Consider the following 26,576-nt stretch of genomic DNA (forward strand, 5'->3'; position numbering starts at 1 on the left):
CTCTTGAGATCAGAAGTTCCAGACCAGCCTGAGCAACATGGGAAACCCCATCTCCACAAAAAAATTTAAAAATTAGCCAGGTGTGCTGGCACATGCCTGTAGCCCCAGCTATTCCAGAGGCTGAGGCAGGAGAGTCACTTGAACCCGGAAATTGGAGGTTGCAGTGAGCTGTGATCTGCTGCTGCACTCCAGCTGTCAGGTGTGGTTAGGGAGAGTTGTCCTAGTTCTTTGGCTCCTTTCTTGGAATAAGTACAAGCAGGGCAGGTGCCACGGAGTGATGACAGACATGAAGCACTTCCTCACATGTAGCTTTTATTGCAAGGCGAAAGTAAGTCCCCAGAGAGAGTAGGTCTGTCCTGGTGAGTGGAGATGACCCTGAGTTTAAAGACAGAGTATAGACAGTATACTCTCAAGGTCAGTAGGGAGCGGACTGCTCCAATAAGGAACAGCATCATCCCAGGCTTAGGGTCTGTCCTTTATGCTAATCACTAATAATATGTTAAGCTGGGGTGGAATATTCATGTATTTTGGGGGAAGTGGGTGGAGATTCCCAGAATCATGTACCCTCCGGTTTTCCGTCCTGGTATGGTTGGCTCTAGAACTGTCATGGCACTAGGGTGTGTGAGTTTTACTGTGCTAATGGGGAAACTTTGGTCCTAATTTCCTAGCTTCTGCGCATGCTCCCGGGCGGGAAAGTCCCTAACCTCAAACTCTTGCTGTTATGGTTTCTCTTTTTTTTTTCATTGTACGATATTATATATTTTTTATTTATCTCAGAATATTACGGGGGTGCAAACAATTTGGTTACATAAATTGCTTCTGTACCGTGCTCAGCCCCCAGATAGTGTGCAGTGTACCTGCTAGGTGTGATTGTACCCATCGCCCCCTCCGCACTCCCTCAATGTGCGAAGTGTCATGTGTTGCGGTTTCTGCTGGTTGTTTTTATTGGTCCCGACCCTCGCCCCTTGACCACATCCTCCTACCACCTGCCCTGGCACCTGCTTACCCTCATGCCTGCCTAACAGCCTGGGCAACAGAGTGAGACCGTGTCTTTAAAAAAGAAAAAAAAAAAATAAGAAGAAGCCTTTAAGATTTCTTTGAGAGGACAGAAAGGGATTTTGCCGTAAAAGGAGCCTTTCCCACTTCCCCCTTTCATTTCCTCGCCTGTCACTCCTTCCCTGCGGGGCAGCCGCGCGCTGCGGTCCTGCGGACTCCGGGAGCGTCTCCCAGGCCAGTGGCTGGGGAGGACGGTCCAGTGGTGTCACTGTGTCAGGGGACGAGGAGGAGGCGGAAGGGGTGGCGGCAAGGTCGCAGTGCACGGCTCCGCGCTCGCCCCAGCCAGCTCCCAGCGGAGGCTTCATTAGCCGGCCAGGCCCCGCCGGGGGCCCCGCCGCGCGCCCCGCAGCCGCCCGCGCCGCCCGCGTCCATGCCCGCTGGGGCCGCGCACGCCCGGGTGCTGCAGTGCAGACGCGGCCGAGCCGGCGGGCGGGCGGGGGCTCCCCGTGCGGCGCACGTGGGGCTGGGCGGTCCGCGGGTCCCGGTGAGCCGGCACCATGGAGCGGACGGGCTGGAAGGGGCTCTGCCTGTCGCTGTTTGACTACAAGACCGAGAAGTATGTCGTCGCCAAGAACAAGAAGGTGGGCCTGCTCTACAGGCTGCTGCAGCTCTTCATCCTGACGTACCTGGTCGTGTGAGTTCTCCGGAGACTTTGGGGAAGGTGGGGGAGGGGCGGGGGACCAGGGGGGTGGGCAGGGAGGGCGCCAGCCACTGAGCCTTTCTCCAGGGTTCTGGAATGTGCACGTGGTTTTCCTTGTGGTGGTGGTGGGGGTTCTATGACCCTGCTTGGGGAGGGGCTCCTCCTTGGGCCCTCGGCTGTAAGGGTGGGGGTAAGCAGGGCGCCCTCTACTCCCCCACTGGCTCTGGAGGTGGTGAGGTTGCGGGCAGGGGCCGCTGGGTTCCTCGATTTATGAGACTTCCCACGGTCAGCTCCTTACCCCAGCGCCAGAGCTCCCAGTGTTAGGGCCACAGGAAGGGGCCAGGGGTGCAGGGGGCCGGTGACAGCTGTCACCCCAGGAGCCTCCCTGGGCCTTGGCCTGGCAGCTGACCCAGGCGCTGGGCAAGTTATTTATAATCATCGGTGTCAGTGCCATACTGGGGGCTGGAGCAACTCATCAGCCTGGCATGTCCCTGAACTCAGTTCCGGTCAAGTCACACCACCCGTGGCCAGCCTCTCCGGTACCCATCCGAGGGTCCTTCCCAGAGGCCTCTACCCCTGCTCCCAGCTCCGCTGCCCCCTTCCCCATCACCATCCCACCTGGCAGGAGTTGTTGCCACCAGCCAAGGGGGCGGCTTGTTGAGGTTGCTCAGCCAGGCATGTTCAGAGCCCCCGTCCCTGGGGGCGGTGAACAGGTGGAGGGAGGAAGGAGCCCCGGACAACTGGGACTCGCCTTCTTTTACTCAATCAGTAGCTGCTGCCAAGTCCTCCTATTTCCTCCTGGGCGCAGCCCTGACCTCACCTTGCTCTGCCCTGGAGGCCAAGCACTGAGCATTCCCTGAGCTGCATCCCTGGGCACCTGGCTGTGTTCTTCAGTCAGGCATGCCTTTCCTCCTTCCCTTGGTGAGCGCCCCCACTCATCCTCCAGGTCTGGGTTCTCAAGTAACTCCCTCTCTCTTCCCCGCTGGCATTCCCACAGTGTAATTATAAGCTTATTTGGGGTATCATTAATGTCTGTGTCTGACATCCTGCCAGTCTGGGGATGCCATGAGGGTGGGGCCTGGCATTACTTAATTGCTAAGGGAATAGGCGTGAAATGAATGAATGAATGAAGTTGGTCCTTGAGTATTTGGCTAATGTTTCTGTCGGGGCCAGGCCCACCCAGCATGTCCCTACTAAAATGGCTGGTTGACTCAAGGGTCACAGGTCTGTCAGAGTTCCTTGGAGATGTGACAATCTTGGGCCCAGGGCATCTCAGCTCTGCCCCCAGAGATGATGAGGAGGGTAGACACATCCTGATTGGCACCTGCTACACAGAGAACCCTTACTGGCACCTTGCAAAGTGCAGGACATTCTACTCACTGCATGGCCTCAGGCAGGTGGTTTTCTGCTCTCAAGCCTCAGTTTCCCCAACTTTACCAAGAGGGTTAACCTGGACAGTCTCTAACATTAACAGCAACATTAACAATCAGTTAATGAGTTATGTTCATGGAGCTCTTCCTTGGTGCCAGGCACTCACTGTGCTAAGCAATTTACATGTGTCATCTCATTTTTAAAAAAAAAACTCTTTTGGGTTTTGATATAGTTTTAGACTTACAGAAAAGTTACAAGAGTAGCACCAAAAAGTATTGAATGCCCTTCACCTTGATTCCCCAAATGTGAACATTTTACCGTTTGTGTTGTCCTCCCTTTCTATGTGTGTGTGTAATTTTTCCTGAGCTGTTTAAGAGCAGGTTGCAGGCAAGATGCCTCTTCACTCCTTAATGCTTAAGTGTGTATCTCTTGAAAACAAGGAGTTCTCTCTCTCATTCTTTCTTTTTTTGGCTTAAACAGAGAAATTTATTTCTCACAGTTCTGGATGCTGGGAGTTCGAGAACAGGGTACCAGTGTGGTCCGGTTCTGCTGAGGGCTCTCTTCTTGGCTTGAAGGTGGCTGCCTTCTAGCTGTGTCCTCATATGGTGGGGAGAGCAGGAATTTTCTTATTTACAGCCAAGTACAAGTAAGAAATTAGGAAATTAACATTATAATATTATCTAACCTACAGATTTTTTTGTAAATTGTCACAATAATTGCCTTTATAGCAAGAGAAAATCTGAAAGCATGCCTTGCATTCTTGTCCTCTTAGTCCCCTTTAATCAGGAATTGCTCCTGAATCTTTGTATTTCATGACATTGACATGTTTCGAAGAGTACAGGATTTTTTTTCTTTTACCACTTTTTAATTGAGTTAAAATTCACATAGCATGTAATTCACCATTTTAACCATTTAAAATCACACAATTCAATGCTTTTTACTACATTCACAATATTATACAACCATCATCACACTATCTAATTCCAGAATGTTTCCATCACCGCAAAAAGAAACCTGTATCTGTAACCAGTCAGTCACAATTCTCCCGCACCCCCATTCCCTGGAAATCACTAGTCTCCTTTCTTTCTCTACAGATTTGCCTGTTCTAGACATTTCATGTAAACGAAATCGTACAATACGTGGCCTCTTTTGTCTGGCTTCTCTTACTTAGCGTCATGTTTTTGAGGCTCATCCATGTTGTAGGATGTATCAGATCTTTATTCCTTTTTGTGCTAGAATAATATCCCACTGTATGGATAGACCACATTTTGTTTATCCATTCATCAGCTGATGGACATTTGGATTGTTTCTACTTTTTGGCTATTATGAATATGATGCTAAGAACGTTCATGCACAAGTTTTTTTTGTGTGTGGACATATGTTTTCAATTCTTTTCAGAATTCCACTCTTAAGAGTGTAATTTCTGGGTCCTATGGCAACTCTAACCTTTTGAGGAACTGCCAAACTGTTTTCCTCAGTAGCTTCCTCATTTTACATTCCCATCAGCAATGTATGAGGGTTCTGATTTCTCCATATCCTTATCAACACATATTTCTTGAAATTTTTTTTGATTATTATTATGGCTGTCCTAGTGAGTGTGAAGTGGTATCTCATTGTGGTTTTGATTTGCATTTCCCTAATGACTAATGAAATTGAGCTTCTTTTTTCATGTGTTTATTGACCACTTGTATATCTTTTTTGGAAAAATGTCTGTTCAAATCCTTTGCCCACTTTTAAATTATGTTGTCTTTTTGTTGTTAAATTGTCATAGTTCTTTATATATTTCTGGATACTAGACCTTTATCAGAGAAATGATTTGGAAATGTTTTTTTCCATTCTATGGGTTGTCTTTTCATTTTCTTGGTAGTGTCGTTTGATTTTTTTTTTTTGAGAGAGAGTCTCGATTTGTTTCCCTGGGTATAGTGCAGTGGTGTCATCATAGCTCACGGCAAACTCAAACTCCTGGGCTCAAGTGATCCTCCTGCCTCAGCCTCCCGAGTAGCTGGGACTACAGGCGCACCACCATGCCCGGCTAATTTTTCTTATTTTTAGTAGAGATGGGGTCTCATTCTTGCTCAGGCTGGTCTCAAACTCCTGAGCTCAGGTGATCCTCCTGCCTTGGCCTCCCAGAGTGCTAGGATTACAGGCGTGAGCCAGTGTGCCTGGCCAGTAGTGTCATTTGATGCACAAAAGTTTTTAATTTTGATGAAGGCCAATTTATCTATTTTTTTCTTTTACTGCTTGTGTTTTTGGTACCAAAGAATACAGGATTTGAAGTCTTGTAGAATGCCCCTCAGTGTGGCTTTGTCTCAGGTCGCCTCTCATGATTGTTTTCAGTTTTGTACTGTTTCCTTTAACCATCCGCACCGTCCGTGGAGGGAGGCAGTTGTCCCCGTGTTATATTCAGGGAAACTGGCTTCCTGGAGTCACATGGTCAGTAAGCGGCTGAGCTGGTTTTGGCCCAGGCTTGCCCAGCGTCGGGCCTCGGTTGCTGAGCGCAGTGCTCTTCGGTCCTTCAGAGCCCCGGCCTCGGGGGCTGCTCATCTCTGCTGCTTGCAGGACTGGGTTTCAGGCAGCAGTGGGAGCTGTGCCCCCTGCCCAGGAGCTGGTGGGAAGGTGGAGCCCTGAGCCTGCCCCCACGCCACCTGGGAGTTGCTCCGCCTCCTGCCCCACTCTGGGCTGGGGACACTTCCCTGGAGGCAGTGATGTGGCTGATACCCGCCTGCCGGCCCCTTCCACAGATGGGTGTTCCTTATAAAGAAGGGTTACCAAGACGTGGACACCTCCCTGCAGAGTGCGGTTGTCACCAAAGTCAAGGGTGTGGCCTTTACTAACACCTCGGCGCTCGGGGCGCGGCTCTGGGATGTTGCCGACTACGTCATCCCATCTCAGGTCTGAGACCCCACCTAGCACTGGGGCCCTGGCTGGCGGGGTCTGGCTCAGACTGGGTCATGTGGGAAGCTGCTCAGGTATCCAGGGACCTCCATCCGGGGTCTCCCTTGGCCTAGGACAGCTGCCAGGGCTTCCAGATAGCCACCCTGTCCAGATCCTGCTTCCCACACCAAACCCCTGTCTTCTTTGACGGTGCCTCTCATCACCACTCTGTTCCCAACAATCTCTGAGTCTATTGAGACCAAATGGGGCTCAGAGAACTTTCAGGTCATTATGAGTCAGGTGGCCTGGCACAGAGTACCCCGTTTTATGCCACCATCCCAGGGAATAGCTCTCCAGCCTATTCACAGTCGGCTGGGGCCAGGGAAGTCCCATAACTACCCCTGCTTCTCTCACCCCTGGGCATGGATCCCGGGTACTGAGGTCAGAATGGCCATCCATGGGGTGGGGGCAGTTGGGGTTTGTGGGCCTGGGAGAAACCTATCGAAGGGTCAGCTCAGGGTCTGTGGGGTCAGCAAGCAGATGCTTCAGCCAGCAGGTGGGTGAAATCCACCAGTTTTATGGCCACATCGTCCCTAACACTCAGGCAGAGGCCTCACCCCCTGCCAAGCAGCCCTGGGAAGGAGGGTCCCCAAGAGAGCAGGTTCCTCAGCGCCTCTCTGGTTCCTCAGGGAGAGAATGTCTTCTTCGTGGTCACCAACATGATCGTGACCCCCAACCAGCGGCAGCAGACCTGTGCTGAGGTTTGATTTGGCATGGGGCAGGGGAGGGGGGTGGGAGAGCCGCTGGCAGCGGTTCAGGTCAGCCCCCTGAACCGCTTTCTGTCCAGTCCAGGGGGCCCGGGAGGCTGTGGGCACCGTTCCCACATTGTTTGGGGGAGAAGCAGGGTCTCAAAGGGTGTGTGGCCCCTCAAAGGGTGTGTGGCCCCTCAAAGGGAGGAACCCCTGTTCTAACCTCTGGGGTGGGACCTGACTCTGAGCTGGGGGGAGCACCCCCACCCAAGTGCCCCTTCTCTCCTGGCAGAGAGAAGACATTCCTGATGGTATGTGCTCTGAGGACAGTGACTGCCACCCTGGCGAGGCTGTTATAGCTGGACATGGTGAGGGCCTGGAATGGCCAGGACTGGAGTGGAGGGTGAAGGGGGACTTGGAGCTGGGAGACTCCTGGCATTGTCCCTGTTCTGCCCCTGCAGGAGTAAAGACGGGCCGCTGCCTGCGTGCGGGGAACTCGGCCAGGGGCACCTGTGAGATCTTCGCCTGGTGCCCACTGGAGACAAAGTCTGGGCCACAGTGAGTGGCTGCAGCCTCTGGCCCCTGAGGCGTTTCCTAGCCCTGGGCGGTGGGTCCCAGCTGGAGGGCGGAGACAGGCCCACTCCAGGAGCCTCACTCTGAGCGAGAAGTCAGCACGTCCCAGAGAGGCCTGGGGACCCCGCAGCACGAGCAGATTAGCTCTCCTTGGCAAAGGCGCCAGGGGACCCAGGGAATAGGCCTCAGCGCTGTCACAGGCCTGGGGGAGGCACGGAGGGGCAGGGCAGGGCCTCGTGGACAGGCTGTTCCGGGTTGGTTTTCAGGGAGCCGTTCCTGAAAGAGGCTGAAGACTTCACCATATTCATAAAGAACTTCATTCGGTTCCCCAAATTCAACTTCTCCAAGTATGTGGGGCTTAGCCCCTGGGGACGGGGGTGGGGCCTCTTCATGATTTGGGCCCCTGAGGGCCTAGGCTTGGCCCTGCTTATGCTGTGCACGCCCACGTGTGAGTGTGTGCGTGTGTGATGTCTGCTCGTGCGTGAACGGCTGGGTGATGCTGGGACACCCCTTCCTCCGCTGTGGGCCGGGGCTCGGTGCCGGCTGGAGCAGGGTGTCACCTGGGGGAAGTGGTCAGGACTCAGGTTGGGCAAGGGACCCAGTGACTCCCAGGGTGGGTCCCAGGATCAGCGACGCTCACCCTCATCTCCCTGGCTGTGCGTGGCCTCCACCCAGGAGCAATGTGATGGACATCAAGGACAAATCTTTCCTGAAATCCTGTCACTTTGGCCCTGAGAGCCTCTACTGCCCCATCTTCCGGCTGGGGTCCGTGATCCGCTGGGCGGGGAGCAACTTCCATGAAATGGCCCCGGAGGTGGGTGGCATGTGCTCAGGGAGCCCTCTCTAGGGTCGGGGGCTCTGGACCTGGGCCCTGCAATGAGGAAGGGGGTGTGGAAGGGGGCTCGGGGGCCAGGGGTGGCCCTGCAAAGTCATCTGCCCTCGGGGACTCTCAGTTTTCAGAATTAGCTGTGACAGTGCTGGGACCACAGGCATCAGTGAGGGACAGAGGAGGCACCCGCTGTGGCCTTAGGGCACTGGATGGACTTGGAGCAGAAAGACCCCCATGGGCACATCCTGGCTTGTATGTGAAGTGCCTGTCATGAAAGCTGCTCTCCCTGGGTCGTTCTCTTCTCTCCTGGGGCTGGAATGATGCAATTTTTGCAGCCACTCGAGGGGTGGAGCTAGAACTTCCCAGAAGGGTGGTCCAGCAGGGCTGACCTCTTGCCTGAGCACTTCGTGTCTTGCCCAGATGTCATGAAGAGCTGGCCTGTGACTTCTGTCCATTTCCAGAAAGCTCTGTGTGTTGACCCTGTCTCTCTCTTATCAAGGGTGGTGTGATAGGAATTCGTATTGAATGGAACTGTGATCTTGATAAAGCTGCCTCTGAATGCAACCCTCACTATTCTTTTAGCCGTCTGGACAACAAACTTGCAAAGTCTGTCTCCTCTGGGTATAACTTCAGGTAACTGCCGCCTTGTGCCCCTGCCCACATGTCATGACTGTGCCTGGGGGCCAGCACTGTGACACTCCTTCCTGGGGGTGGGTGTCGGAGCAGGAGGTGCGGGGAGAGAGGCTGAGGAGAGGTGTGGATCCCTCTTGGGAAGGAGTGTCTCCTCTCGCCACAAAGCCAAGGCTTGGCTCCTCTGCTAGGCAGTTCCAGCAGTGCCTTGGTGGCCCAGGGGTTGGCCCAGAGTGCAGTGGGAAAGCCCTTGCCCCTGGGGGAGTGTGGGGCGGGGATTGCAAAGACGTGGATGCGTTTCTGCACTGGGCTCGGTGGGAGGGTGCGCAGCCTGCTGCTGGCCGCCAGCGTCAGGGTCCTGGGAGTGCTTATACGTCCCCAAAGCAGCCAAGTCTGTGCTGCCACAGAGGGAAGGCCAGGCCACTGAGGCTTCCCTGGGGCTGTCTCCCCCAGGTTTGCCAGGTATTACCGAGACCAGGCTGGGGTGGAGTTCCGCACCCTCATGAAAGCCTACGGGATCCGCTTTGATGTGATGGTGAATGGCAAGGTGTGTGGGCCGGTTCTCCCATTCTGAGGCAGGGGTGTTGGGAGAGTCCCGGGGGACCCCGTGGGTCAGCCCTGCCGTGCTCACCGGACTCGTCTGTGCCTTGCAGGCAGGGAAGTTCAGCATCATCCCCACCATCATCAACGTGGGCTCGGGGCTGGCGCTCATGGGTGCTGTGAGTACCTCTCCCTCCCTCCCCGCTTCCTACTCTGACCTGGCAGCTGTGGGGAGAGGGGGGTGACTGCCCAGGGGAAGTCTGTCCCAGCGCCCCAGAAAGAGTGAGACTGGCGAGGTCAGAAGGGATGGGGTAAGGAGGGCTTTCTGGGATTTCATGCCCTGCCAGCTGCCCCAGGGGGCAGTGACGGCCTGGCTGTCTCTTCCCAGAGCCAGAGGGGCATCCACCCCGTAGCTCAGGAGCTGCCAGCGGGCTGGGACTTCTCTGGGATCCTGGGTCAGTCCCTGAACTGATGTCTCCGTCCCCACTTCTGCTAGAAGAGGGCAGGATTAAGCTACACACAGGGTTTCCTACCCTTAGCACGGTCGACATTTTGAGTGAGATAATTCTTGGTTGTCTTAAACCCATCCTTTGATGTGTTCTTACACATCCTAGAATGCACACGGGGCTGTCCTGTGCGTTGTAGGATGTTTAAGAGCATCCCTGGCCTCTACCTGCTGATGTCAGTAGCACCTGCCCTGCAGTTACGATGACTTGAGAATATCTCCTGGGGGGGGTAAAATGCACCAGTGGGCTGAGAGGGTGGGAGGCAGGAAGACAGTCCTGGGACCCTCCCTAGAGGTGGCCCTTCGGCTGGGCTGGCAGGGGCCACACGAGAGGAATTGGCGGCTCAGGACAGGGCAAAGTTTCTTCTGAATCTCTGCAGGGCCCTTTTGTGCTTCTGGAAGTCTTTTTAAAGACATGGGAGTCCTCAGTGGGTATCTCTCGGCCATCCCGGCAAGTCCCTTTCCAAGGTTTCTGGCAGCTTCTTCCCTCATTCCTGTCTGTGCAGCCCAAACAACCCCACTGGAGGATTCTGTCAGGCCCTAGGATTGGCTTTTTATGAGGCCAGGAAAGCTGTGTCCTGTCACAGGACTCCGAGGCCGTGCTCCTGAGAGGTGGTCGGTAAAAGTGGGTCCCAGACGGCTTCCTGCTAACTGCAGACAGTCACTGTCAGGGACCCTGGATGTCTGCAAATGTAACTTCTTCAAGAGGGGCAGGCCTTCAGGCCTCATTGGCTTGTGATGTGGGTAAAATCAGAACGCAGACCATCCGAGGACAGGCTGTTGGAGGACGGTGACGGTGCAGGGAAGAGGTGGTGGAGGCCGGGGTGGGGGCTGTTCTCCGTGGAAGAAGAAATTGACAAATAACGTTTTTGGCATCTGGGGAAATGAGGTGTGCGGCGCCCAGGTCAGAGGACCAGGATGGCCCACCCATCACCTCCTCCCCCCTCCTCCCTCCCCCTCAGTCGTTCAGGGTTCCCCCCACCCCTTCCCAGCCCCGGGCTGTGGGTGGCATCACCCTCTGGCGGAGGAGGTGGGCGTTTGTACAACCTGCTCTGGTCCGAGAGGCAAGCGTTCAGGTGCGAGCGGGTCCCAGCTGGGGTGGCCCGGGCCTCACTGTCTCCCTGTAGCCGCTGCTGTGATGTCCTTGTTGGTTGGGCTCAGACCCCTCCGATCCGTCCCACACTGACCACCAGGGGGATCTTTCTGCAGTGCTGCAGTTCTCACTGCAGTGCCTGCCTCCTGCCTGTAGGACGATGCCCCGGAAACTTTCTAAGGCGCTTTCCAGACTGGTCTCCAGCCACCTCTCCAGAAGGGTCTCTCGCTCTTCCCCCACAGGCCCTGTGCATTTCCCAGGCACTACGAGCTCGTTCCTCCCTCAGGCTTTCTGTGCCTTGTATAAACTCCTATCCGGCCCTCAAGACTCAGCCCAGGTGTCCCTCCCTGGGCTGAGTGAAACCCTGTCTTCTCTCTGCTCCTGCCCCCCTCCCCATCACAGGACACAGGTCACTGGGTCATAATGTACATGCTTGTCTCCTGCGCCAGAGGGAGGGTCCCCAGTTGGTCTCTCTTGTCCGTGTCCTCCCTGCACCCCCGTGCAGCCCCAGGCACGGGGTGGGTGCTCAGGAGCGACTGGATGGGCCGGGGCGGGCTCTGGGCCCGCGGGCTCGGGGGCGCTCCAGGCCAGCTTTGTGGGCTCGGACAAGGTGCCCCTTTCTGAGCCCGGTTCCCTCACCTATTAAATGGGGATGGCGACGCCCCCCTCACAGGCTTTTGCAGGATCAAACGGTGTGAAGTGCGCAGGGTGGCCAGTGCTCCCCGGAAGTCTAGGATTCTGAGTCAGGGACCCCAACTCTTTTGCAGGGTGCTTTCTTCTGTGATCTGGTACTCATCTATTTAATCAAAAAGAGCGGGTTTTACCGTGACAAGAAGTACGAGGAAGTGAGGTCAGTCATGCTTCCTCCCCAGCAGCCCGAGGGGACCCCCTGGCTGAGAACCTTTACCCTGATGTGATTTGGCATTTGGAGTGTGTGGCAGGGGCTGAAGGGCCGGGAGGTGGAATGTTCTAGTACAAGCTCTATAGAACTGGACTGAGCATCAGAGCAGCTGGTGGAAGGAGAGGCCACTGGGGCTGCGGGGCAGGAGACCCGTGCACATGCTCTGCCACCCTCCCACCGTGTGGCTGTGGACAAGTCCCAGGCCTTCTTGGGCCGGGTTTCTCTGTCGGGAAGGCCAGAGAGTTGGCTGACAGGTGGAGCCTCCTGCAGTCTGCTTCAGGGTCCCTGGACGCGGGGATCCTGGTGGGCTGGAGTTGAGGGAAGCTGGGTGGTAAAGGGAGGAAAACCGGATTTTTTTGCCACTACAGGGGCCTCTTTCCAGGGTCTCTTGGGTGTGCGCGTGTGTTCAGAGCAGCAGAGCACAGTATGAGTGGGGAGCCAGGATGTCCGTGGGTGGGTAGGACGGAAGGGGCTCTGGCTTTCTGGAGGAATGGGGTCAGAGTGGGGAACTGGTAGACCAGCTTACTGAAGTGAGGAAAAAAATAAAAATAAAAAACGATGGGGGAATTCGGCACTCCTTTAGCCCACCCCAGCCTGGGGCAGCGAGTGCAGGGCCTGCCTGTGTCATTCGCCTTAATGAACCCAGCCAAGCCTGGATCCAGCCCTGGGTTATAGGGACTCCCCAGTCCTGACCCCGTCACAGCCCCCGCCCAGACTGAGCTGCCGGAGGAACCAGGGTGGCGCCCTGCAGGGCTGTCTCAGGTTAACAGATTATATCCTGTTAACAGATCACATCCTCCAGACAATGTCCTGGAAGCCGAGGAGGAGGAGGAGCCAGGGCTGGGGCTGTCAGAGCAGCCTGCCTCGGGGCCAGGGCTTCAGAAGCAGCCGGAGCAGCACAAGGCACAGCAGGGAAGCGGCATCCGGAAGGGGAATGGCTATGTGTGCCCGAAGCGCCTTGAGCCCAGCAGGTAGGGGCTGCTGCAGAGAGGGGTCCCTGCTCTGGCACCTCATGCCCTGCAGCCCCAGTGGGCTGCTCTGCACCCGGGGACCTGGCCACAGGGAGGACGTCCGGGACCCACAAGCGCCTGTCTAAGCTAGCCTCTTCCTGGAGGGGATCTGGTGGTGCTTTGTCCCCCATCACCCCCGTCAGCTCCCACACCCCGCGATAACATCTAAACCAAGTGCACTTGCTGTGCCGTCCCCATGTCCAGGTAGCAATGCTTCTCTCATGTGCACGGCACTTAGTCTCTGCCACTGAGCTCATTTAAGCGACTTGATGAGGTGGCACCGGTAGGACCTATTTTACTAATGAGGACTACGAGGCACAGCAAGGGTAAGGAACTTGCTCAAGTCACACAGCTCATAAATGGCAGAACAGGGATTGAACCCAGGCTGTGTGTCTCTAGAATCCAGTTCTCCAGTGAGTTCTTCTGCCTTATCAAGTCCCACTCCCCCACCTCCCATCAGATCAGTCCCCTAAGTCCCTCTTCTATGTGCCTGAGCCTCAGGAGGGTGGTGGCTGTGCTGCCAGGTGGCCCTCGGTCTACCCTTCCCTGGGGTGTGGTCCAGAAGCCCTGGGCAGCCTGGCCTTTTCTGCAGACGTGAGCCCTGGCTGAGTCGGGAGGCCTGCTTCAGGCCTGCTCTGCTTCTGCCTCAGTGTGTGCCTTTGAGCAGGTGCCCAGCCGTTTCTAGACCTTATTGTCCTTTTTTTCCTCCTCCCAGTGGGGGCTAGACACAGGGCCCCCGCCTGCTCGGTCAGGCTGGGGTTGTGTGACTCTCCTGTAAACCATGTCCCAGGGTGTTCACCGGCCTGGGGCAGCCTTTCCTCCATCTGGGCTTTCATTCCTTGCTGACTCAGGGATCGGCAGCCTCCAGCTGGGAGCTGGGCCTGGGCAGGGAAGGACTGAGGAGAGAGAGAGAGGCTGGGGGGTCAGGATGGGGCAGGCCCAGAGCCCAGAAGCCCTCTGGTGCTTCCTGAGCTACTGTCCCTCCCTGGGCACTCACCTGACCCCCACGCCCTGCAAGAGGGAAGCACCGCCGCCTTGCTTGTGTTGGCTTAGCTGTGGGAGGTTCTGTACCCACGGGCCTAGGCTCCGGCTGCCGTGCAGTTGCTGTTGCTCATTGCTGGGTGGCTCCGGAGGCCTCTGCCTGAGCATCTCCCTGTATTTGGGCTGCAGTGCAACCCTGACAGATGGCCCCTCTCTCTGAATGGCTTCCGACAGTCCTCTCTGCCCTCTGTGTGCACCCTTCCCACCCCTCACAGGGCTCGTCACCTGGTGAACGTGGAGCAGCTGCAGACCCTGCAGACAGTGGAGACGTAGCCAGAGCTGCTGGCTGAGAACAGATTCAGTGACGACGTCGGGCCCTGAACCACCCACAGCTCTGAACTGGGAAGAGGTGTCTTTGTGCCTGCGTGAGACAGGGGCTTCCAGGCACAGCCATCTCATCTGTACTTTGGAATCTTGCTGCAAGCTTTTTGTCACGTGAGGCGGGGGGCCACCCAATGGCCAGAGTGGCTCAGGTCCAGAAGAGACGGTCCTGGAGCAGGCATCCAGGGAAGGGGGCTGGCCAGGGCCTGGGTGGAACGAGAGTGTTTTAATTGTCTCTGAGGACCTGGTTGGACATCCATTCATTCGTACAGGCAGTAAACATTTATCGATGCATGCTGTGTGCTGCGCCCCAGCCAAGAGACGCTGACGTGAGATGCTGACCTGCCCTCAGGGAAGGGGGCACCTGTGTAACTCCTCCAAGGCCAACCGAGACATGGCAGCCAGGCCCAGCCACTCTGGCCTGCCTCTAGCTGCGTTTCACAGATCCCTGTGGTAAATGATGGTTGCTCAGAGAAAGCCCTTGGACCACATCCAAGGGGACACTTGGCCCTGGCCCCAGGGATAAAATTTAAAGGAGGCCAAGGAGGCCACAAGGAAAGGCAGCTGGCTGTTAAGGGGACAGACCAACTCCAAGGGCTTCTAGGTAAGAGGGGGAAGGGGAGGCAGGGTGGCCTCTGCTCAGTGTCCATTCTGACTGCCTCCCATCCTGGGAAGCTCTGGGAATATCCACTTGCCCACGTGGGCGATGCATTTGCCTGTGTGGTTTGTCTCTTGCTGCTGTGTGGCGACATGTCCCCTCTGGGCTCCCGGCCTCTCTCCTCAGGGGCTTGGTCTAAAGTGCTAGAGATGACGCTGACGCAGCAGATGTAAACAGTTGTTAGGGCCCTCACTGCCCCCACCCGTGCCCACCCCCCTGCAGAACCCGCAGTTGCTCCCTGCCTCGGTGGCTGCAGAGCCTTGCTAGCCAAAGCGGGGTCCAGGGGCCAGCAGCATCGCTTGTGTCACCTGGGAGTTTGTCAGAAATGCAGAGTCTCGGCCCCTCCCTTGTCCTACTAAATCAGAACCTTCGTTTCCACAAGATTCTGAGGTGATTTGCGTGCACGGTAATGTGGGAGAAGCCCTGGTTCTGAGGGGAAAAAAAGGCCAGCTTTGGTGGGTGGAGCCAATTTCTAGGTCAGACTTACACGCATGCTACCTGGGGGTCAAGAGGAGTCCTCCCCCACCCTGAAAGCCACATTATGCTCCATTTGCTTAAAAAAAATTTTTTTACCTTTGTAAATTAAAAATTTTTGACTAGCTAATACTTACATGATTTAAAAGGTGCAAAAGGATAGACAGTAAAAGGCGACCCTCTCAGCCATGTTCTCTGGAGGCAACCAGTGTTAGCAATTCCAAGAGCCTCCCTTATTTTGCTGGGAATCCACTGGGTTACTCGCACACTCAGGAAATGAACTTTTTCTGATGCCTGCATGTAAGACAGAGTCTCCTCTGTCAGAAACGGATATGAAATACACTTCAGTATTGGGCGTGGGGAGCCCGCTAGCACTCTTCTCCTTGTCCCACTGTATCTGGGCCACCTCCATGTAGACCCAAGCTGAGAAACCTAGAGCTCATCATTCATTGTTGTGGTGAATTGCCCAGCAGAAAAGTCCTCAAGTGCTGCTCTGACTCAGCCGGTCCCAGCTCCCTGGACACACCCTGGGAGCGACCTCTGTTAGGGCTTCTCTGCACACAGAAGGGGGCAGTGAGCATCCTTCCACTGAGGCCTTTGGAGAGAGTTGCCAGAAGGGGCCTGGCAGCTCTCTGATGAGGCTGCCGCTGGGGTGGAGGGGCATGGACCCCAGGACAGGAGGCCTTCTGGAGCAAGCGGCTCCCTCACCTCGGGTTGTCTGGGAACCCAGCACCAAGTCCAACCTGCTCTCTGAATAGGAAGTGAAAAATCCAGGTGATCCACTGAAGTGTTTCACTTCCTCGCTAAAGCAAACCCTAGGCTTTATAATCCAGCATGTTACTTTTATGTTTTGGAGGAAGCAAAAAAGGCAGGAGTCATGGCTGCTTAGGGATTGGTCTGAGTCTTTCAACCTGATTTTGAAATGGCTTGGCAGCAGCCGTATGATCTGGGGACAGCTGTACTATTTGTTTTATGTTGGAATGGAAATGTCTTCCTACAGTTATTGATTGAGTCAGTAAATATTTATTGAGTACCTATGATGTGTCAGGTGTTGGGCTAAACACTAGTGACACAGTGGCGAGCGACACGACAGTCCTTGCCCTGTGGGCTTCCAGTCTGGGGGGAATTGAACCTTCATCAAGTGATCACACCAGTCATCACTGGATAGGGTGTTTGAGAATTCGGCCAGAAGTAGCCAGAGGTTTCCCCAAGGAAGTGATGTATGTGTTGAAACTGGAAAGCTTACAGCAGCCTAACCAGGTGACAGGGAGAAGCATTCCAGGTGAAGAAACCACACGTTAGAGATGCTTTGACATGGGAAGACGCAACCCAGGAAGTGGACGAAGCAGACCAGAGCGGGTTTTGTGTGGCGTTTTTTAAAATCAAGTTGACTTTAATTGTAAGGGTTGCCCCATTAAACTTTACTTCCTTAGAGGACTTATTCAACCTAATTGTTTCTTCAAGGCCAGCAAAACCTTCCAGGTGGCCTCTCTACTACGTGTCAGGGGTCCCATGCTCAGAAAAGCCAGTGATCCATTACAGCTTCTGGACACTGTTGCACACTCTGCGGAAGTTTCCTTGCTTTCTCCCAGCCCCCTGCTCCCCACCTGTCTTCTACATTATCTCGGTGCAAGAGTGGGAGGCTCATTAATCTTATAGAAACTGGCTTTTAAATGGAGAGAAGTGAAGCAGGACCTTGAGCTCCTTTTGATCTTGGGAAAGCCCCTTTGGCTCTGGGCACTGGTTGCTCATTCATTGCAAAGGTGAGTGCCAGCCTCTCAGAACTCCTTCCTGTCCTGATAGTCTGGGATCACAGGAATTGCCTACACTATGTTCAGGCCTAAACGCATCCACCTAGTACTGAGCTATCTCTTGCCTTTGGGAGTACCACGATGCTGGCCAACAGGAAATTTGTACATTGGGTGCTATTAATGTGACATCACAAGGACCAGCCATGAAAGAGTGAGTACCCCCAACTCCTGATGCTGGTGTCATCAGGACTGACCAGTCACGGCTGTCTTTCTGCCCTGCCCCCCATCAGTTCTTCCTTTCTCAGCGGCTGGTTGCCCCACTGGGGAACCAGTCGTAAAGGCGGAACTTGACTTCCTCCAGATGTCCTTGAGCATCTCAGCTAAGGACTACAGTGCCTCGTAGAGTTCCTGAATCACCCCACTTGGAATGGCATCTTACGTGTCTGGAAAAGGACTCCACTTGGTTCCAGTCCACGTCCTCCCTCCAATGATGGGACTTTCCTTGGAGCGTACTTTCCTGTGGATCCAAGAACTCGACACCTTTCTGCCAGCTGTGTCCCCTTAGGCCAGTACACAGAACAAAGAGGAGGAAGATGGCACTTTCTGGGACCTGCCCAATGTATGTGCTCTGACACTTTTCTTTGGTTATAAAACAATAAAAGGTGTCAATTTCATGTGTCCTGATTTTTTTTCCCTTCAGGTCTTCATGGTTACCCTGTGTTTTAGGGGAAAATGTAAAGAGAAGGCGAGACCAAAAGAGGCAGACACAAGAAACAATTAGCAAGCAATATATTATGTTCCTTGTTATCTTGCAAAGAAATTCAAGTGAAAGCATGGAAACTCTTTAAATGAGCAAACATTAAAATAAAATTAAAGACTAGGAAGGCACTGATAAAACTGGTAGTTTTCATTCAACAAGTATAATCTGATAAAGCTTGGAAAGCATTTGGAATCAAGTTTTTATCCTCTGCCCTAGGAGCTTATTAAATTCTCTCAAAATGACATAAACATGAAGACATTCATTGCAGTATTTTTTTATAATAATGAACATCTCAAACAAACTTACTACTCAACAATAGGGAAATGGTTAATCAGCTCACTTATCCCTCCTCCTTTTCCCTCCTCTTCCACCAGTAGGACCTCCCCCCCTCCCCCCCAACCGCTGCTTTCTGCATCAGGCATGAACCCTCCCTTCCCACTCAGGGAAGGCCCTGAGAGAGGACTGGGGTGTGCAAACCACGAATGTGAGGATCTTTGGTGGTGGGCAGAGAGGGCTCACTGGGAGATGGAGGCAAAGCTGTGGCTTCAGCTGCTGCTTAGCTTTGTGTGCATGCACAGGGTCCTGAACCCAAGATGGAATTCAGGAGGTCTAGGTCCCAGATCCATCTCCACTACCGGCCATCGGCTACCTAAGGTCTGTAAAAGAAAAGGGGACTTGGATTCAAGCTCTCAGATCCCCTTACCATTTGATTCTTTTTTAAAAATCCAAATCTGATCACATCACTTCTGACTAGAAACTTCGAAAGGCCTGCCCCAGTTGCTCTTAGGATCAAGGCCAAACTCTCCACTGTGTCTGTCCATGATCTGGTCCATGCCTACTTTGTGGCCTCTTCTCTCACCAGATACAGGCCACACTCCTTCCTGCCCATCTGCCTTCACACAGGCTTTTCCCTGCAAGTAACCCCTTCCCTACACCTTACCTGGCTGTGTTATTCATTCAACCTTCTGGTCTCAGACGTAACATTATTTCCTCATAGAAGCCTTCCTTGACCCCCTCCAACCCAGGCTAGTACATATGTTTGCGGCGCCTATGTACTCTCTTCATAGCACCTATCATAATTTAAACATTTGTGAAATTAGGTAATGCTGGTCTCCCCAGTTAGACTACAAATTGCATGAGCAGTATGTTCATTACTACAACTCTAATGCAGTATTTCTCAAACATATGTACATTATTCTAAGGTAACACTCCCGACAAAAAAGGACTGATTGGCATATAGACAGAAGTGTTTACACCCTAAACAAGCCCAAAGTTTAGCTTAATTGGCCAATCTGTTTAATCTTCTCTAAACATATTCTAAAAAAATAGCTTGAATTAATTTTTTTTTAATGGAAAGGACTGTTAGCTTTGATGAGGTGAAATGGAGCTGAAATGACACCATTCATACCTGGAAGTAGTAGTGAGTGGGTGGGAATGCTGCACACAGCCCATACAGCAGGAGCAAATCAAGAGACCTGCATTTCAATCCTGGCTCTGTCTCTTTCTAGCTGTGCCTCCTCTGGCAGAGATATTTAACCTGAGATGTCAGCTCCCTCGTCAATATGGAGCTAAAAACATTTACTCCACAAAGTTATTGCTAGAATTAAATGAGATACTGGGTATAAAAAGTACAAGGCACAATGCCTGGCATATAGGGAGCTCTTAATCGTAAATATTAACTATTATTAGTTCTTAGGATGTTAACAATAAGTTCTCTCCTAGTCCCTCTCTGGATGGCCTACGTGTAAATGCAAAGATAACAAGACTACAGCCCAGTCCCTACTCTCCAGGAATCAAATCTTGGCGATTTTGCACGAACGGCAGACTATACGTTAAGGTAGGAAAGAACTCCACAAAGTATCTCACGCTTCATTTAATCTGAAGATACAGGCTCTCCGTCTTCAGATATAAATTATTTATAACGTTACAGAACAGGCAGCGTATTCAACAATTTAAAAACTAGGTAAGTCTACTCGGTGTTAATATCTGGCAACAGTCCTCCCAATCTGTTTTTTTAAAAAATTCACCCCTGCCCCCATTTCAGTAGACGTGCACCATGCCATAAAGGAATGTCCAGAACAGGACATAGGTGAAGAGGCCTCCAATGAGGCCTCCTGTAAAGAGAGGTCTTCGTGATTTAAAATATTTGTTCCACCTCCTTCCCGCCTTGAGAATTAGGAGCAGGGAGAGCAGAATGGAGGCAAGCAGGTAGAAGATGAAGCCGTAGAGGCCGGTGAGGCCGAGGATGCCGGCCGTGGCCCCCGACAGCGCTGACACTGAGGTCCGGCAGTAATCCAGGACGGCGGCGTTGCCCCGCACAGCTGCCTCACTGATGAACGGCGGCCCTTCCCGCTTGGCCACCACCGCGGCCATCGCACCCGCCGCGGCTCGGCCTCTAGCTTTCTCGCGGAGCTGCGGAGAAAACCAAGTTACAAGTGGCGCCCGGAGCTTGGCGAGTTGCGTTCACGCCGCCCCCTCCCCCTGGAGCCTCCTGGCACCACTCCTGGGTCTCGAACCTTCAAAAGACGCCTAGAAGGCCGGGGGGGGCTCAGGCCGGCCGGGGGGCGGCAGCACGTCTGCACTCCCCGGCCAGGCTTGCCCAGTTACCTGGAACACGGCGGCGGACACGGTCACTTAGCGTTCCCCCAGACAAGCAAGGGTAGGTTCCCGCGGCGCCATCTTGCACTGAAGGCTGCCGGGAGGGCCAAGCCTGCGCGTGCGCTAGATCCCGTCCCGCCCCCTCGCGCCTGCGCCGCGGGCTCGCTCCGCTCTCGGCCCGCTTTTCTGCGCACGCACTGGGACTTCCGAAAGCAGAACAGCGCTCCGGCCGGCGATTGGCTGGAGGTTCGTTAACTATTCATGAGGGGACGGGCCGCGCCTGCTGCCTTTGTTAACCAGAGAGGGCGCGGCCGCGGGGATTCTCGCTGCCGGCTTCCCCGAGCGGTACTTAGTTGCCAGATTGGGGTCGAGATGTCCTACATCCCGGGCCAGCCGGTCACCGCCGTGGTGGTGAGTGCGCTCGCGCGGGCTCCTCTCCTTCTTGGCTTGCCCTACTTCGCAGAGCGGCAAACTGACACCCCAAACAGGTTGACAAAGCGTCGAACCCGGGGTCCTGCACTCTGGCGGCCGGGCTCCGGCCCCCGCTCTGTCGGAGCAGGGCTGCGTGCTCCCCCAGTCACGTAACGGATGGCGGGGCCTCCCGAGACCCTGGACGGAGGCCGGACCCCGTGCAGTGCCGCCGCCGAGTGGACACCTTTCAGCCAACCGGGGCGGGGAGGACGAGGGAGAAAGGCCCGTCTGGGAAAGCGCCCCCTTTCCCGGGCCTCCGTGTCCCCAGCTGGGCAGCCGCGGGGGGCGGGCGCCGGCCCCGACGTCCATGAGTCGCAGCCTCTGGAATGAGGAAATGCTTCCTCCGCTCCTGCCGGCGCCGCCGCCCACAGGAGGGAGATTTGGGGGGTGGGGCTGGCCCGAGCCTGCCACAGCAGCCCCTTCCCCCTTCTCGTCCAGCCTTGCTCCTGGGACCCGCTCGCCGCCTAGCCCACAGTGAATACTGGAACAACTGCCTCGATCCCTCTCCGAACTTTTCCTGGATCCCCAGCCCTTGCGGCAAAGTCCGGGTCCCTCACTTGGCACTTGAAGCGTGAAGAGATCCTTTGGGGTCCACCTAGGGTCCTGACCGCCCCCTTGGTTAGAATAGGCAAAGGGGGAAAGGGAGGCTGGGGCAAGACCCAGATGCCAGTGTCACAGCTGGATGGGGCCCGGAGGCCAACCCCATGGAAGAGGCAGGGAGGGAACAGTCACCAAGATAATTCTGGTCATGTCCAGCCCATTATAGGAAGCCCTCAGGAAACACAGGTCTCCTTCCCTGGGGAAAAAAATGCCTGCCAGGCAGGCTAGAGGTCAAGTGAAAGTCCCAGCCCTGGAACCATAGGGACTGGCTGTGGTTTCGTAAATGGGTGTGCTGGAGTGCTGCAGGGTGGGTGGAGGCAGAGAAGCCACTGATAAAGGTGACACGTGAGGGTGAGCTTAGAGCAACAGCTCAGGCCCCAGTCTAGGAGGAAACATTGCTGGACCAGCTGACAGTTGTCCTTAAGTGTCAGCCTTACTTTTCTAGATCCCTAGCTGCCCCAGAGAAGGGCCAGGTTTGCTCCTTAGTGGGATAAAAGTGGGTATGGGTGAACAGCCAGAGAGTGATCTTGCTGCCTGACTTCACCTAGCAAGTCAGGGACAGAGCCTTGTCTTACAGCCTTGCAGGTGGGTGCACAGGTGTGTGCTGGAGGTAAAGCAGGCCTGGAGGAGCTCACACTTTTGGGCATGAGGACCCAGCTGCAGTGGGCTTCAGGGATCATGTTTCCTGCTCCTCCATCCTCATGATATGGCTGGGCCCAGGGCCTTCCTCAAAGCTGTGGGACCACGACCCTCCCCCGTGCAATTCTTCTAACACCAGGAATGTATAGGGCCTGGCTTCTCCCCCTTGTATCTTGGATTGGGGATGGGGTGGGGGAGGCTTCCTTCACAGTTCCTGCCCTCTCCCATGTAGTTAACATTTTGAGAATGTTAAAAACCATTTTGGCCTCTCCTCTGAACTCTGGCTCCATAGATCCATCTGGACACCTGCCCGTGTGGCTCCTGGCACTCCAAAGCAGCCTGGGCCTCCTCCTCCTGGGTTCCCATCTGAGAGATACTTGTGTTCAGCCAGGCCAGGTGCTCCTCTTGACTCCTCTCTTCCAAGAGCGGTCCCCAAGTCTGTTGATTGGAATTTCTAAGTAGCTCACGTCTGCTGACCTCCACATCCCACCTTTGTGAGATGTCGGTTCCCCTACTGACTACTACCTGAGTGGTGGTTCTAGCATCAGACCCGACCATGCCCTGCCCTACCCCTCAACTCCTGAGAGCTCCAGTGGGTTCAGCATCTAGGTCAGGTGGCCATATTACTCGTCAGCCCCTCAAGGCAAAGGATCCCTCCTTTCTGAAGCCTTCTCAAGTCTAGATCAAGTCACCCTTTGTTTTTTTCCCCCCTTCTTCCTGTTAAAACTCTCAACTTTTGGAGTGATCTGTTCTGGCTTCCAGCATCTGGTGACTGGTGGGTGCTTGCTGAGGGCTTTGAAAGGAGCCAGGCACAGTTGGGAACCATAGCCCCAGAGCATGGTGCGGGAGCCCTAGAACACTCCTCTGTCTTCTGCACTGCACAAGAACAGGGCCTGGGGCTTAAGCAGGATCCTCCCACACCCCCCAGATCCCCTTCTAGGACCAGTCTCATGGGCCTGCATCCCACAGCCTTCTTGATCTGGCCCCATCCTCACACTTTCAGCCTCATTTCACCTCCCATTTCTGCATACTGTACTGTACATTCTGGTCTCACAAATACGTATCCACAGCACCTTCAAGCCTTAGCTCTGTTGTTTTTTTTTTTTTGAGACAGAGTCTTGCTCTTTCACTCCAGGTAGAGTATAGTGGTGTCATCATAGCTCACAGCAACCTCAAACTCCTGGGCTCAAGCGATCCTCCTGCCTCAGCCTCCCGAGTAGCTGGAACTATAGGCACATACCATGATGTCTGGCTAATTTTTCTATTTTTAGTGGAGATGGGGTCTCACTCTTGCTCAGGCTGGTCTCCCAACTCCTGAGCTCAAGCGATCCTCTGCCTCAGCCTCCAAGAGTGCTAGGATTGCAGGTGTGAGCCACCACACCCAGGCAAGCCTTTGCTCTTGTTCCCTTGGCCAGCAAACCCTCCCTCTCTTTTCTGTGTAAGTTACGTCTCTGCTTTTCCTCAGCATCTCCTGTCTTGCCCTTGATGGGGCTGGTTCAGCAATGTGAGCTGCCCCAGCAAGGTACCTGCATCTTTGCAGTCCTGACCCCTCCTGCTCTGTGGACGCTCCCCTAGGAGATGGGCCTTGCATCCCGAGAAGCCGTAGCCCCCTGGCTTTTGGGCCAGGAGGGGCTCAGAGGACATGAGACTAAAAGGGGGAGAGGCTGAAGATAGAGAGCTGTGAGGGTAGGTCAGTGTGGCCAAATTCTGAGTTCCAACCTCTCAGCCTGCCAGGCTGGTGACGAGCTAGATTCTTGCCGAGGGCCTGGGCCCCACCCCCTTGGCATGGCTCTGAGCTGGCCCAGCAGCCTGAGGCTGCTGCTGGGGACACAGACCAGATTCATTCTCCTCCCACCCACCTTCCCCCAACTTGCTTTTTTCTTTGCCAGCAAAGAGTTGAAATTCACAAGCTACGTCAAGGTGAGAACTTAATCCTGGGCTTCAGCATTGGAGGTGGAATTGACCAGGATCCATCCCAGAATCCCTTCTCGGAAGATAAGACAGACAAGGTGAGGGGTACTAGGGTCTTGGAACCTCTTCATGGGGCACAGAGGTCTGAGATGGTGGGTCTCTACTTCCTGGACCTGCATGGAAGGTGCAGGCGCCACCCTTCTCAAACAATGCCCTCTAAGAAGGCCCAAGAAATGATCTGGTGGGAATAAGTAGGGGTGGGGGTAAGGAGTGGGTCTCCCAGCCCTAGTAAGACCTGCTCAGAGGTCAGGAGGAGCAGGAGGCGGCTACCAGCAGAGGCTGGTGCATCTGTGGGGCAGCCACACCCTGCCCAGACTGTCTGGGCATAGCCTGTACCGGCCATGTGCACTGGGGAGAGGGCAGGGCCAGGGCCAGAGCAACAGCGGGGACTGTACCATGCTGGGTTCTGCTCTGTAGATACGGGACCAGCACAGTGAGCACAGGGCCTGACCTGGGCTGCTTCTTTCCAGGGCATTTACGTCACACGGGTGTCTGAAGGAGGCCCTGCTGAAATTGCTGGGCTGCAGATTGGAGACAAGATCATGCAGGTAACAGGTGTCTCATAGGAGGAGAACAAGGTTTGGGTGAGGTCTGAAGCACTTGGTGGTGTGGAGTGGGGGGTGCCCCTGCCTCCCAGCTGGGAGAGACTCACCCATGCTGGTACTGCCCCCAGAGGCAGCTGGCTTTCTTCCTCCTCTGTGTGTCTCAGCTATGGTGCTTGGTGTCCCTCAGCCCTGGGATGTCAGCTTGGGTGATCCAGTCTCCCCAAAGCCCTCTGCTTCCAGATCTGAGGGCGGGGAACTAAGGTGGGCTGTGTTCTCTCCTTGGGCCAGGTGAACGGTTGGGACATGACCATGGTCACACACGACCAGGCCCGGAAGCGGCTCACCAAGCGCTCGGAGGAGGTGGTGCGCCTGCTGGTGACGCGGCAGTCGCTGCAGAAGGCCGTGCAGCACTCCATGCTGTCCTAGCAGCCCGCCATGGTCCGTGACTCGTGCCTGCCTGCCTATTTGTACAGTGACACCACTTCCACACTCTGTCTGCTCCTTATCCTGGCTTCTGCCGAGTGCTGGGCCCCAGCTCAGAAGGGCAACCGCTGACCCCAGAGGCCTGACCCAGCCTTCCTTTCCCTCTCCCACCCGCAGCCCGAGGCTCTGGGAGCAGCTCTCTCCCTTGGACACTGAGGACTAGAAACAAGGGCCTGGAGCTGAGTGGTAGTCAGTCTGCAGTGGCCACAGGCTCAGTCCCCAGACCCTGCTGCTCGGCCACAGCAGTGGCTGGGAGAGGGGGAAACACCACTTCCTCGAAGCCGCCAAAGCTGGAAAATGCCAGGTGGGCTGGCCTTTTCTGCTTTGTCCTGGCCCCGCGCTCCTGTCACCTCTGCAGTGGCTGTGCCCCATGCTTTTCCCCATGTTGCCCAACGGGGGACAGGATACACACACTGCCAGGGGCATGATTCAGGTTTGCCTGGATAGAAGCGGGGCGGGCTCCCCATTCAACACTACTCTCCTGAGGGGCCTCCCCAGGTCTGCCTGCTTACCGGATTTAGAGAGGTTCGAGGCTGACACTTCAACGCAGCTCTCAGGATTGCTATTTTTCTCTATGCCTGTGGGTTTAACTTTTGTATTTTTTTAATCACAACTTTGATAGAAAATTTTTTTATCTTATTATTTGGAGATGCCAATCCTACTTTTGAATTTAGCTTACTAATTCACATCTGGGACAACTACTCTTGGCAACCGCACACGCCTTCCTTTGGTTACTGTGGAAATGGGGCAGCAGGATGCCGCCCTCCCCTATGTTGTGTGCCCAATAAACAGTGCTGGAATTCACAAGGGGTCTTTGCTGAGGCAGGGGGTGGGATATTTGGGGTGGACTGGGGCCAGAGTTTCGGTTTTAAGGATGGCTGGCCTGTCTCCTACTGTCTTTCGACAAAGCCCAACTTTTCCCAGCCTAGAAAGTCTGGGGCTGGTGGAGCCTTAGAAGCTTCACTGCCCTTCACAAGGACTGCATCTGTCGGAGTGTCTGGGAGCACCTTCACTGCAGCTGAAGTGGGGAGCCTGGCATATGTGTGGTCTCTTGGCTATCACTGTGAAGTCCCGAATTGCCGCAACTTCCCTTGTGTAACCTAGTCCCAGCTCCTACCTGGGAGGGGCTTCGTGGACACCCAGGGGTTCATAGGAAAAACACCTGCCCTTAAGACTCTTAAGTGTGCTCTGTGTATGCAGCCAGGGATGCAACCCCAAATATTCCCAGAGGCTGAGATCTGGCCAGATGCGGGTGAGCCGGAGAGTGCCTGGCCCTCTGCCTACCAGCTCTGGGAAGGTGTTGCCACTCTGGGACCTGCCTAGCATTGCCAAGTTAGATTTTTAAAGAAAAGTCAAGAATTTGAAATCTACCATCTCTAAAGTATGACACCTAGTAACATTTTGTGAAAATCACTGGGTGGCCCAAATAAAACAGGCCTGTGGGCTCGGTCAGACTGCCATCTTGCTGTACAGCAACAAGACCTTAAATGCTT

At 54.7% G+C, this 26,576-nt stretch overlaps 3 protein-coding genes across 4 annotated transcripts; 2 read left to right on the forward strand and 1 right to left on the reverse strand.

The window, feature by feature from the left end:
- Nucleotides 1–1,495: 1,495 nt before the first annotated feature.
- On the forward strand, nucleotides 1,496–17,690 carry P2RX5 (purinergic receptor P2X 5). 2 transcript variants are annotated; one of them, XM_045526073.1, is made up of 14 exons: nucleotides 1,499–1,690; nucleotides 5,809–5,959; nucleotides 6,631–6,702; nucleotides 6,983–7,058; nucleotides 7,152–7,248; nucleotides 7,530–7,610; nucleotides 7,939–8,077; nucleotides 8,592–8,725; nucleotides 9,176–9,269; nucleotides 9,376–9,441; nucleotides 11,628–11,710; nucleotides 12,550–12,732; nucleotides 14,028–14,737; nucleotides 17,378–17,690. In XM_045526073.1, the coding sequence occupies exons 1-13, from the start codon at nucleotides 1,554–1,556 to the stop codon at nucleotides 14,083–14,085; spliced, it is 1,371 nt and encodes a 456-aa protein (XP_045382029.1). In that variant the 5' UTR covers nucleotides 1,499–1,553; the 3' UTR covers nucleotides 14,086–14,737; nucleotides 17,378–17,690. The 2 variants fall into 2 exon arrangements, with proteins under 2 accessions (XP_045382030.1, XP_045382029.1); XM_045526074.1 differs by lacking the exon at nucleotides 11,628–11,710 and having other exon boundaries at nucleotides 1,496–1,690.
- A 1,944-nt stretch (nucleotides 17,691–19,634) lies between these two features.
- EMC6 (ER membrane protein complex subunit 6) lies at nucleotides 19,635–20,522 on the reverse strand. Its single transcript, XM_045526080.1, has 2 exons — nucleotides 20,384–20,522; nucleotides 19,635–20,188 (listed from the first exon to the last, which is right to left on the reverse strand). The coding sequence occupies exon 2, from the start codon at nucleotides 20,147–20,149 to the stop codon at nucleotides 19,817–19,819; it is 333 nt and encodes a 110-aa protein (XP_045382036.1). The 5' UTR covers nucleotides 20,150–20,188; nucleotides 20,384–20,522; the 3' UTR covers nucleotides 19,635–19,816.
- A 78-nt stretch (nucleotides 20,523–20,600) lies between these two features.
- TAX1BP3 (Tax1 binding protein 3) lies at nucleotides 20,601–25,887 on the forward strand. The gene is made up of 4 exons (XM_045526079.1): nucleotides 20,601–20,785; nucleotides 23,974–24,093; nucleotides 24,526–24,603; nucleotides 24,889–25,887. The coding sequence occupies exons 1-4, from the start codon at nucleotides 20,636–20,638 to the stop codon at nucleotides 25,024–25,026; spliced, it is 486 nt and encodes a 161-aa protein (XP_045382035.1). The 5' UTR covers nucleotides 20,601–20,635; the 3' UTR covers nucleotides 25,027–25,887.
- Nucleotides 25,888–26,576: the final 689 nt, after the last annotated feature.

Source organism: Lemur catta, chromosome 15 (assembly GCF_020740605.2).
Source record: "Lemur catta isolate mLemCat1 chromosome 15, mLemCat1.pri, whole genome shotgun sequence".
Classification (NCBI taxonomy): Eukaryota; Metazoa; Chordata; class Mammalia; order Primates; family Lemuridae; genus Lemur; species Lemur catta.